The 12,011-nt window shown below is 33.2% G+C and overlaps 1 protein-coding gene across 2 annotated transcripts; it reads left to right on the forward strand.

Moving 5' to 3' along the window:
• Positions 1-351: 351 nt before the first annotated feature.
• On the forward strand, positions 352-5,453 carry LOC103952331 (probable WRKY transcription factor 14). 2 transcript variants are annotated; one of them, XM_048582584.1, is made up of 3 exons: positions 352-1,471; positions 2,518-2,661; positions 3,871-5,453. In XM_048582584.1, the coding sequence occupies exons 1-3, from the start codon at positions 780-782 to the stop codon at positions 4,517-4,519; spliced, it is 1,485 nt and encodes a 494-aa protein (XP_048438541.1). In that variant the 5' UTR covers positions 352-779; the 3' UTR covers positions 4,520-5,453. The 2 variants fall into 2 exon arrangements, with proteins under 2 accessions (XP_048438541.1, XP_048438542.1); XM_048582585.1 differs by having other exon boundaries at positions 2,521-2,661.
• Positions 5,454-12,011: the final 6,558 nt, after the last annotated feature.

Below are 12,011 nucleotides of genomic sequence, written 5' to 3' on the forward strand. Positions count from 1 at the left end.
TCATTTTTTTTTTTTGGGCAAAGGTAATTCTTTTATTTTTCTGACAAAGAAAAAATACATAATATTTAGTATAACGATATATTGTACACACGAAAGGAGGGAGAGTTCGGCTAAGTCATACAATAGACAACTTAATTTGGTATCGAATTCGTCATTTACGAGATTCGAACCTAAAACTAAAACCTCTTACTTACAAGTGAAGAGAAATACTACTAAACCGTACTAGTGAATGGTTAATATATAATATTAAATTAACAAATAAAAATAAGCACCACAGTTAGCTCGATGACAAATAATTTATCATTAGCAATTCCGGCCATTTCATATTAAACTCTCTCTCTCTCTCTCTCTCTCTCTCTCTCCTCTCTCTCTGTTGCGTATGGAGAAGAGCTGTTTTGTATGAAAAGTCAGCTCCTCTCCTGATCTCTTCCAAACAATTCTCTCCCTCATCATAACTTTGTTTTTGAGAAGAACAGAAGAATCCAACATCAGCTTTCAAAAACCACATCTTTGCTCTCCTGCTCCTAATAATCAAAACCCATTTTGGGAACATATCAGTCTATTGTGTATTGTCAATTGATTTTACAGTGAAATCTTAAATTTTTTCGTTTGTTTAATCAATTAGCAGCCACCCAAATACCAAGCCGAAGAATTGCATGCCTTTTAGGTCTCCTTTGGTGCAAATTTAACCTCCCAATATACTACAATAGGGTTCAAATGATATACTTGAACTTGAAGCTGCAGCTTTTGCCTTAAGAGAGTGTGTGTGTGTGTGTATCATGTGCAGCTTGTTCATGCCAACTACTAGGATGGAGAATTTTCAAGGTGATTTAACCGACATACTAAGAGCTGGTACTACTACTGCTACCGTTGGAGCTGATCCGTCTGATCATCAAGAACCTTACACCGACTCGTGGCACTTTCCATATGATCCCATGATATTCCCATCATCCTCATCAGCCATGGAAGAAGAAGAAGAAACTAAGGACAACTTTGGCGATCCATTTTTGTCGTACATGCGCGATCCGCTGCTTAACGAGCTAGACATATCAAGTTCCAGCCTTTTCAGCAGCCCCAATTGTACAGCTCGTGCGGAGGAAGGTGTTACAACTACTACTTTTGGTAGCGGTGGCGATGGCAGTCATCATGTACTTAGTCTTGGGCATCACAACCATCAAAGTGGCGGTGTTGTGGTTGATGGTGATCCAATAAAGAGGCCTTACAACATATTCTCACGGATGCTACAGATCTCTCCGAGTGCAAAGGTACCGGTGTCGCCGTGTGATTCTCCGGTGATGGGTGCATCAGTGTCGTCGTCTACTAGCGGGGTTAAAACATCGTCAGCTTCTGCTGCCATGGTTGCAAGCGACATGATTATTAATGGGAACAGCTCATCAGCAGCAAAAGGTTGCTTGCTCGAGAACACTGGGATGCAGATCTCATCTCCACGGAATCCGGGTATCAAGCGAAGGTAAGGACCCATGAGAGAGCATTTAATATTTCTTACAACTTGACCATGATTCCATGAATTAATTATTCTAACTAGTAAATAATTACTGGTATATAAACTAATCCTGATTGGTAATTAAGGTTGCATTATCATCATCATCATTTCATAGATCAACAACCTTGATGAAAAATTGCCTTATATGCAACTTAGGTTTTGATTTGTACGTGGAGAAAATCTAAGAATAGGGTTTGCTATTTAAAGCGTTTCTTAGTTATTATGAATATAAACAGGGTTTAGGGTATAGCAAAATAGGCTAGAGCAATATGCTCTTCTTGCACTCAAGTTCGAGTCTTCTTCTTCTAATTTTTATTTTAGTACAACAATATATTTTACACTAAAAGGAAGAAGAGTTCGGTTAAGTCACACAATAGGCAACCTAATTTGATATTGAATTCACCATCCACGAGATTCAAACATAAAACCTCTTACTTACAATGAATAGTAATACCATCAGATCGTAGTACTGAGTGGTCCCTTCTTGTAATTTAGATAACTTTAGATTGAGCATCGCGTGTCTAAAATAAAATATATCAAATATTGTTAGGTTTTGACTAGCTCTAGAGTCTTCAATCTTGAAGATGGTGTAGCTCTCTAACACTGTTTTTCAGGTGAGATTGTTATATGGTGACAAGCGTGAACATTACTATAAACATGATATGTATCTTTGTCTTTGTGGGTTTTAATCAAAGCCTGAAAAGGTCTGGGGCTTTGCTTTGTGTCACAATAACAATCACACACATAGCTTTCATCTTTATGTATCTGGAAACTACTTCCCCCCACCCAATACACACCGCCTGAAAGGATCACTCACTGTTTTTCGATTGGTATTGGTCTTCCCTTGGAATATACCATCCATCACTTCATCCTTTCAATTTCAACAAAAACAGGGATGGAAAATGAGATATTTCATCCGCTCCCACCAATTTAATATAAATTAAGTGAGTTTAATTTTAACGTACGTAACTCTACATGAATCATACTTAACTATCTTTAATTGCTTATATCAGCAGGAAGAGCCAGGCAAAGAAGGTGGTGTGCATTCCAGCGCCAGCAGCTGCAAACAGCAGGCCTACTGGAGAAGTAGTTCCGTCTGATCTGTGGGCATGGAGAAAGTACGGTCAGAAACCCATCAAAGGGTCACCTTATCCAAGGTTAGTAAGTTTCACTTGTCATCATCTCTCTCTCTCTCTCTCTCTCTCTCTCTCTCTATACTTGAAAAAAGTTTCATATTCACTTGTCATATAATAGAAAGTTCCTACGTAAGTAAAACTGAGGACTTGCCTGCATATCTCACTGACAACCATGAATGGTTGTGTCCCCTTTTCTTTGATCATATCCATTTCCATTAAATTCTAAATTGAAAATAGGGTTTTAGTTCACTACGAGTGACGCGCCCTTATGTTAGCCCGATAAAAAGATTTTGTGCTTCGGAGTATGAGATTGTACGAATTTTTTAAGCGTTTAATTTTAATTTTTATAATTTTTAAATAAAGATCTAATGTTTCAAAAGTTCGAATCAGTATCCCTATCCATACTCTGCGGCTCTATGTATAGAAGTCCCTAGTCCGTGTAGAGTGAGAAGTGGAAAACTAGGCTAGGGTTAAAATAGGTCAATGTAGCTAATTTTCACACTCATAAATTTTCATTTATGGAACTAATCTGCGGATAACCTTTTCTTTTGGAGCATTTTTTATCACCACCATTCAATGTGGTGTATACTCATCATCCTATTTATCATTGTTAAATAAGTTTGAATTTCGAGATTCGTGTAGTGGATAAACATAAATCTCAAAATTCAAACTCATCTAATGATGATAAATAAAATGATGAGCATACACTATATTAAATGGTAATGAGCAAAAATGCGTTTTTTTCTTTTCATGTATACCACTTATTTATACATAGCATTTGGATAGGAAAAAAAAAAAAAAAACCCTAAATAAATAGAACTGCACCGAAAAGTGCGACAATCATTTTCCATCAAACTCAAACCACTTACCTTTATTTTAAGGAAAGAACTTGATTGCTGAATCTACAGCAGCCAAGTTGTGTTCTTATTTTAATTTGAATTATTCTAGTGTAGCGAAAGTTTGCGTCTTAAAAAAATATGTGGACAAAAAGAATAGTGAATTCACGACCCTATTTGTAAGTAGCACAGAAACTCAGCATTAGTACCAGTCAGTTTTGTAGAATATCCCCTCAATGTGACTATTACTAGTTGATATGTGATGAAAGTAATATGAAGGATTTGATCAACATTAATCATCATTATAATCATAACAATCATCATCTATATATAATGCAATGACATTGAACTTAACCTTAACTAAGTCAATCGATGTGTTTGATACTACTTGCAGGGGTTACTATAGATGTAGCAGCTCAAAGGGTTGCTCAGCAAGGAAACAAGTAGAGCGTAGCCGGACGGATCCAAATATGTTGGTCATCACGTACACTTCTGAACACAACCATCCATGGCCTACTCAGAGAAATGCTCTAGCTGGCTCAACCAGATCCCAGCCATCCAAAAAAGGTGGCGCCGCTGCCTTGAAGATCTCTCCCGATAGCTCTCATCAGCCTCATCTAAAGCCAACTAGCCCAACAAAGAAAGAACAAAATGAGAATGTGAATGATAATGATGATAATCATATGTCCCCAACAGTTATTACAGCTGGAAGTGCTTCAACAGTGAAGGAAGAATTTGAGGACATTGAAAAGCAATTAGAGCTTGATCATCATCATCAGCAATTAGGGTTTGCTTATAGACCATCTATGCCTGATGAGCAGTCCAACCAGTCACACCATCCTGATGACTTCTTTGCTGATTTAGGAGAAATTGAGGCTGACCCACTTAACCTCTTATTTTCACAATGTTTCTCGGTAGATGAGCAGCAGCAAAAGGGAGGCAAGGTTGCAGAGCCCTTAGATCCATTCAATCTCTTAGATAATTGGTCAGGAGATCACAACACCAACAATACTTCATTTGCTGAAGCTAAGAGGCGGTTATAACAAGGCCAAGACTAATCACCCTGAAAAGATATCATCAACTCCCCCTAAAACAAGAGTTAAGAGTTTACTCTTTTTAAGTTAGTTTTTGTTCTTTCTTTTTGGTGGTGCAGTTTAAAACCTAGTCCTTGTGGTTTGAATTGAGTTTTACATGTTGGGGTGGGGTTCTAATTTTTTTCTTCACTTTTTAATAAGTTTTTTTTTTTTATAATTTTGGGTTCTTGTTATTTACCAGAATAGAATCAGGGATAGGGAAGAGAGGTGATGTGAAAAGAAGAAGGTACGTGGATCCTCACCGGATTCATGCATCCTAATTTTAGAAATCTATTAATTCAGATAATTGAAATTTAATTCAATAATTAAAAACAGAAATTTATTTTAAAAATTATAATAATTTTAACTATTTAATCAAATTTTAATAACTCGAATTAATAAATTCTTAAAATTAGAATACATGGATCAGAGGGAGAGAAGGTAGTTGGTTGATTGGGAGCAGAACCAATGAGTCCCACATTCCCTTTGGAATTTTAGTGGATGGGACAGAAAGCTGAAGAACAGAAGGATTCTACAGTGGAAACAAGTACCTCCATCAGAGACAAGACTGGAAAGCTCAGTCTCTGAGTGTGTGATAGGATAGATTGATGTGAAGATGGGACTTGCCTTTATTATTCATCTTTTAAAGTGGGAAGAATTATTCAACCAGAAAGTTTGGTCATGTGGGTGGGTATTCTAAAAAGAAAAAGAAACAAGCTTATTTTTATTGTTTTTGGTAAGAGTTTTCAAGGAAAAAATACAAAACAAAAAACGGAAAATTTTATTTTAATTCTTGTTACTTTTTGAATAAAACTTTTGGGTAAGATTAAATACTAATTTTAATTCTTGACATTTAATTGTAATTTTTGAATATTAAATAGATTATAATAATTATTGAGTTTTTTGTTTGAAGGTTATAAATTAATTCTCATAAATAATAAAAATGTTATTTATCATTGTTCCCACAATAAGAAAAGTCATATATTTTTTATTGTGCATGAATTTCTTCATATATATGTATATGCATATTATGTACATATTGATACTATAGTTATGCACTGACACATTTGTACAGATACATTCGTACTGAAACTTACATACCGATACTTCTGTACCTATGAGTAAAATAGGGTACCTAAAGTTATGTACTAATACATTCATACCAAAACTTCTGTACCTATAAATAAAATAAGGTACCGAAAGTTATGCATAAATTGTTTTTGTTTTGTTGTTGAATTGTTTAAAAAATAAGAATTTGAATTTTGAATGAATTTGTATCTATTAATATAATTGGAGCACAGCAAAACAAACATTCATTATGAATGGGTAAATAATTTTGAATGATAAGTTGATAAATAATATGAATGTGCTATAATTACTTAAATATGGTAAGTTTTAAAAATAAAGACTTATATTATATTTTGAAAACTCTTCAAATTAAAATCTAAAAATAATCTTATTGAAACGCTAAAATCTGAAGGCCCTAACAAAAAAATTGAAAAGATGACAAAAGAATCTAAGGAAGAAAGAAGGAATTAATAAGGAAAAGCTTGACTTTTCTCATCAGTTTAGTCTAGGGATGTGTAAATGTGAGATTGATAAAATACATGCTTTGGGTTCCTCAGCTTTCTGTTTCTTTTATTATCATCTAAGTTGTTGTGCTTACTTTGGAGATTGTTTACTTAAAGTGTATTACTATTGCTTAATCGAATATTAGATTGTTTTTGTTTTTTCAGGAAACAAAATTACTATTCATAACTGGCTCTTTATCGTTTTTTTTTTAATTTTTTTAAATCTCAAGAAATGTTAAAAAGACTCTTTCAAAATAGAATTCTTTATGAACTCTTTATCATTTTATAGTTTAACATCAATTATCAAAGCAATCTTATAAAATATTGTACTAAAAGTATAAGATGAAAGAAAGCTATAAAGAATTCTACTTTTTAGAGAGTCGGTTGAACATGTCTTTAGTCGTTAACAAATCATGGTTTAATCTTTTTGCATGCCAAATTGTCATCTAGCTATCTGTGATCCTGTGGATTTTATCGAAGCATGCACGTAATTTTTTTAAAGTTCTGACTAGGTAAAAAGAAAAAGTTTTACAAGATTGTGGCCGTTGACAGCCTTATAGAATATTTTTCTGGTCAAAGGTGATTTTAGAACATTAAAAAAGACAAATAGGTAGGTGATTTTCAGAACTAGTTCAACTAAAAGAAGCTATACATGGACATGGTCTTCAAAGTCACTATACTGTTCATAAGAAGTTCGTGCATCTTGGCAGGGCCGGGCCAGGTCCAGTGCGGGCAGGACGACCGTTTGAGGCTCAAAAAAAATGAAGGCATCAAAATTATTAGGATAATATATTTATATATGTTTTCATAAGAGTATAAATTTATAAAATTTGGTTCAATGACACATAAATTTAACTAGAAGTGGTGGTTTTGTCATTTGAAAATAATGAGGAGGTCTTGGGTTCAAAACACCACCTGTGCTTATTTACTTTCTAATTTTTACAAATTTCTTTCATAAGAGTATAAATTTGTAAAATTTGGTTAAATGATTAAGAAGTTTAATTAAGAGCAATGATTTTTGTTGTTTAAAATTGAAGGGAGGTCATAAGTTCGAAATGCTATGTGCATGTTTATTCTTTTCAATTTTTACAAATTTTTGTTTGATTGTTAATTTATTTTTAGTTACCAGCTAGTAGCTATATGAGTTGTTATTTTTAAATATTTGTTTCAATTCAAGTCTAATCTTCAACAATGAGTAATACGTAGACCAAATTTTTAGAGCAAATTTGCAAATTATATAACGTGTTGTCAAAAGGTTTGATTTAGTGACTATTCATTACTAATACATAAAATTAAAGACTCGAAAACATCATTATTTTTTTAGTTCCATATTGACATGGTTAGTAAATAAGAAAAACGCCTCACGATTTATACAAAAATACTTTCAAAGTTCATATGGAAAACAAAAATCATCATCTATCTACTTGTAAGCCCGGAGTTTTTTGGTTTCCTTCTTTTGATACAAAATAAATTAGTCTTTCTATATTTCTAAATTATTGAGTTTGAAGTGCTTTTCTAAGTATAATTTTATTGAAGTCTTACATGTGAAAATAAATAATTTTCTTATATAAATTTAGGGCACTTTTTTGACGTCGTCCTAGGCCTAAAAAATCTCTGGATTGGACCTGCATCTTGGACTTATATGTGATTCGTGTGAACAAAAGAGTGGTGAATTCACATATTTTGTGTGTCGGTAAACAAATATGAGAGTAGGTTCCAAATCCAATATTAAAATTGTATAATAAACCCTAAACATATATTGCACAGGAACTTAAGACTTGCTTTTTTCTTAAGACATTACTTTGCTCACGTACTCGTATATTTTTTTCGGTTGATATTACAAAACGATGTTGTTTAAGGTTTAGTAAATAATATATTTTTAAATTGACGAATGCAAGGAACTAGTTTAGACTAACTACAATTCATACTTTTTAGGTTTGGAGTGATTTCAAAAGGGTCATTTTGGTTCTGGTCCATAATCAACCTAATTGTTAGACTGAAACTTTGTTTGTTTAAATATTTTGGTCGAGATCCTTAACATTAATTAAGAGATTTAATTCATGCAGTTATGCATTTAATATCCCTCAAATTATGAAATTTAAACAAGTTCAAATAATATTTTTAAAATATAATAAATACTTAAAAAAAAATTTAGAGTAACATTGTTCTTCACAAAATTATAGCAAGAAAATAATGTACCCAACCCACATAATTATTAACATATTTTAAAAAATAACAACTGATATATTTTAAAACATAAAATAAATACATATAATTAGTGACACACCCCAACCCGGAATATCCACTAAGACTCCGAATCGAGCTATGCTGGCCGACACCTAGAAGGTGATGAAGCCAACACAACTTGATTCAGAGTCCTAGTGGACATTCCGGGTCGGGGTGTGTCAATTTGGTATCAGAGCCAATCCCTGACCAGAAATGTGCTAACAAGGATGTCAGGGCCCTAAGGGGGGTGGATTGTAACATCCCACATCACCCAAAGGAGTGGATCCTGTAAGCCTTATATGTATATTCCCATCTCTACCTAGCACGAGGCCTTTTGAGAGCTCACTGGCTTCGAGTTCCGTAGGAACTCCGAAGTTAAGCGAGTTTGCGCGAGAGCAATCTTAGGATGAGTGACCCACTGGGAAGTTCTCGTGTGAGTTCCCAGAAACAAAACCGTGAGGGCGTGGTCGGGGCCCAAAGCGAACAATATCATGCTACGGTGGAGTCGAGCCCGGGATGTGGTGGGGGCCTGGGCTGGGATGTGACAATTAGCATGGATACATTTAGCAAAATTAAAAATGGGTACAAATAAATTTAAAAAATATGGGTACAAATACAAATAACATTTTAAAATATATGGGTACAAATTAAAACTGAAAAGATAATTGGTCAAATTAAAAAAGGGTTGCAAATTAAAAATAGGTACAAACTAAAAATAAAAATATATGATAAAAAATTTAGCATGGCTAAATATAAATATACCAAATGTAACATTTGTAACACTAATTAGCCGAACTCCTCATCTCCCTAGTGTAAAAATATCAATATACTCAAAAAAAAAATATAAATAAGTATTTGGATTTGCAGGTTTATATAATTTGGCAATTCGAAGTTTTTGGAAACTAGAAATTAATGTAGGAAACATATCAACAAAATGCTTTAGCAGAAACTGATCAATTTTTCCGAAATTCTTCTTGGTAAATTTCCTTCTTGATCAAGTGACTAGTTGTGTGTCTGGTTTCCTTTTTATGATCAATGTTGATATTTAACTTATAATATTGTATACTATATGAAATGAAACTAGGACTAACGAGTGTTCTTTTTTGCTTTTATCTCTTATATCACAGGAGACCATGGAGAGGGACGGGGATTCAATAACTTCGGATTAGAAAAAAGAAATTCAAATTTGAGACGTCCTCCGAACCTACTGTATCACGATTTGATCTTGCATGCACGTCCAAACATTATGCCTCCTTTGGTAATGGAAGCAACCTTTCACTCAGTTTATTGGGAAATAGTGGCACCAAGTTCTGTCAAATCGATCAACTTTGCGTACATGTTCTCATATATACCCCTTACAATTTGACACTTGGGAAAGAAGAGTCAAAAAAGTTCTCCTTAAATGGTTTCACGTTCTTGATTGACGGGGTAAGAGTCATTATACATACCGAAGATTGGTTGCAACTGGGTTAATGGGAGTGACTGTGACCATGATTTTGAAAAGAAAGAATTGGAGTTATAATTTATGGCATGCCATAAAGTTTCATGACCATTTTATACTCCTTTTGAAATGTTTGGTGATTTTTTACTCATCACAAAATCGTACGACATTTGTTCATATATATGCACTTGAAAGATCATTCAATGTCTTCATATATATAGATGCTTGGTAATATACCAATTGCAAGAACAATAAATATATATATATATATGGGATGGAGAAGTAGCACATTTTTTTACATAATTTTTTATATACTTTTTTAAGGAACTAACTTTGTAATGTATTTTAGTAATCCAAACCGTTATTTTTTAGGTCTTACCACACTATAGGCAGGAGCTTTCTTTTGCTCTAGCAAACACTTCAGAAACTATTCTTTATGACATTTTTTAAGCCACTATTCTAACATTTTGAAAGCGAGCAAATAATAATTTCAATTCTTTAACTGCATGCACAAATTTCATGGTTTTTTTTTTATTGTTAAAAAAAGTTCTGTACATTATGATTAAGCAATTACATAATCCAAGTATCGATAATATCATCAAGTCATTGCAATCGTAATCTCACTTAAAATTACTTTATTCTCAAGTTATTATCACCAAAAATCTCTCACAACTATAAGATTTATTTTTGTAGCGATCACTAGATTCACAACAACTGCAAATGGCTAGTTGTTCCTGCAAAATAGTAGAAAAAAATGATCAAAAATGACATTGGTGGTGTTTGCAAAAGCTTGTGTGTTATTTAAGAAACTTGACAGAATTAAGAGTGAAAGTACAAAAAAAATTTATGTGTCTGCGCCACGATGTTACGGTCAAACATAATAATTTTTTATTATTGAAATCATTTACGCAGGGTCAGCAAAACGACTTTTAACATCCTATTCCTTTGCCTCTCAGTTAAGTATATATTCATCTTTTTTGGGTTTGAATATAGAGATTTCAACTCATGTTTTAATTATTTAGAAGATAAAAAAGCAATAAATAATGAATATATGTAAACATCTAGTCGATGAATTTATAAGGTATGGTACAGTAACAATTCGAAATTTTGATGGTCAGAACATGCCGTGGTTTGGCTTATCTTTTATATTGTGCGCCCTCTATTATTTGTGTGGGACCTATAAATATACCGTCCGTCTCATCAACCCCAATCTTTTTGTATATTACCACATTAGGGTTTGTTGGCCATATATGACTTTGATGATTTTGTGTTGAAATTTTTGGTTTTTAATAACAATAATATTGTATTATCACTTAGTATTACAATCTAGTAGTATTCCTCTTTGCTTGTAAGTGAGAAGTTTTAGGTTCGATTCTCGTCAAAGATGAATTTTAACCTCATTATTGCTAGCCCGTTGTAAGACTAAACTCACCCATTCGCTTTCGTGTAGATAATATTATTTGTTTATTGCCTCAAAATAATAATATTGGTTGTCTATATAATTAGTTCCATGACATGTGTGGGTCGTGAAGCTATACATGTCAAAATTCAAAAATCTCATCTCTTTTAGCAAGACGCGTGTTAAATTTAAAAACCCAAGAATATAACTGCGCAGGCCGAAAGTGTGAGTTGTGAAAAATCGTTTATCACTTTTCCAACCAAAAAAAAATATTCTAATTTTACCAATTAATATATAAGAATATTGATGAGAACTCAAACTTGAGACCTCGAACATAATAATGCTATAAACACATATAGGCATGAATTAGAGACTTTGATGATTTGACTGTGGCCAATGCTTATTCTGTAGCCTCTACTTATATGAGAAAGTTACTAGCATTCTTTCACGTACGTTTAATGCAGATTCACCAAAAGCTTTAGCCAACCTAATTAGATTGCTGTGAGTTAACAGTTTAGATAATGATACAGCATAGGACAATCGTGAATGACTCGAATCAAATCATGGAACTTCAAATGAAAAAGTGTCAAGGAAATTCTGGATGTCAGATCATGGCCTAAATGACACTTCTCATCATTACTCCGTTAACAAATTATGATCCTACTTGGATTGAGTTTGCACTAATTTTTACTGTTTCTTTTTAAGAAAAATTGGCACTACTTTGATTAGCATTTCCGCGAACACAATTGTTTTTAGTACCATCATTCACTCTCTTTTACTTTTCATATATTGTTGTTAATATTTATTTATGATCTTCTTCAATCC

This window comes from the organism of the source record quoted next, unplaced genomic scaffold (assembly GCF_019419815.1).
Source record: "Pyrus x bretschneideri cultivar Hongxiangsu unplaced genomic scaffold, Pyrus_bretschneideri_v1 Contig19, whole genome shotgun sequence".
NCBI lineage: Eukaryota > Viridiplantae > Streptophyta > Magnoliopsida > Rosales > Rosaceae > Pyrus > Pyrus x bretschneideri.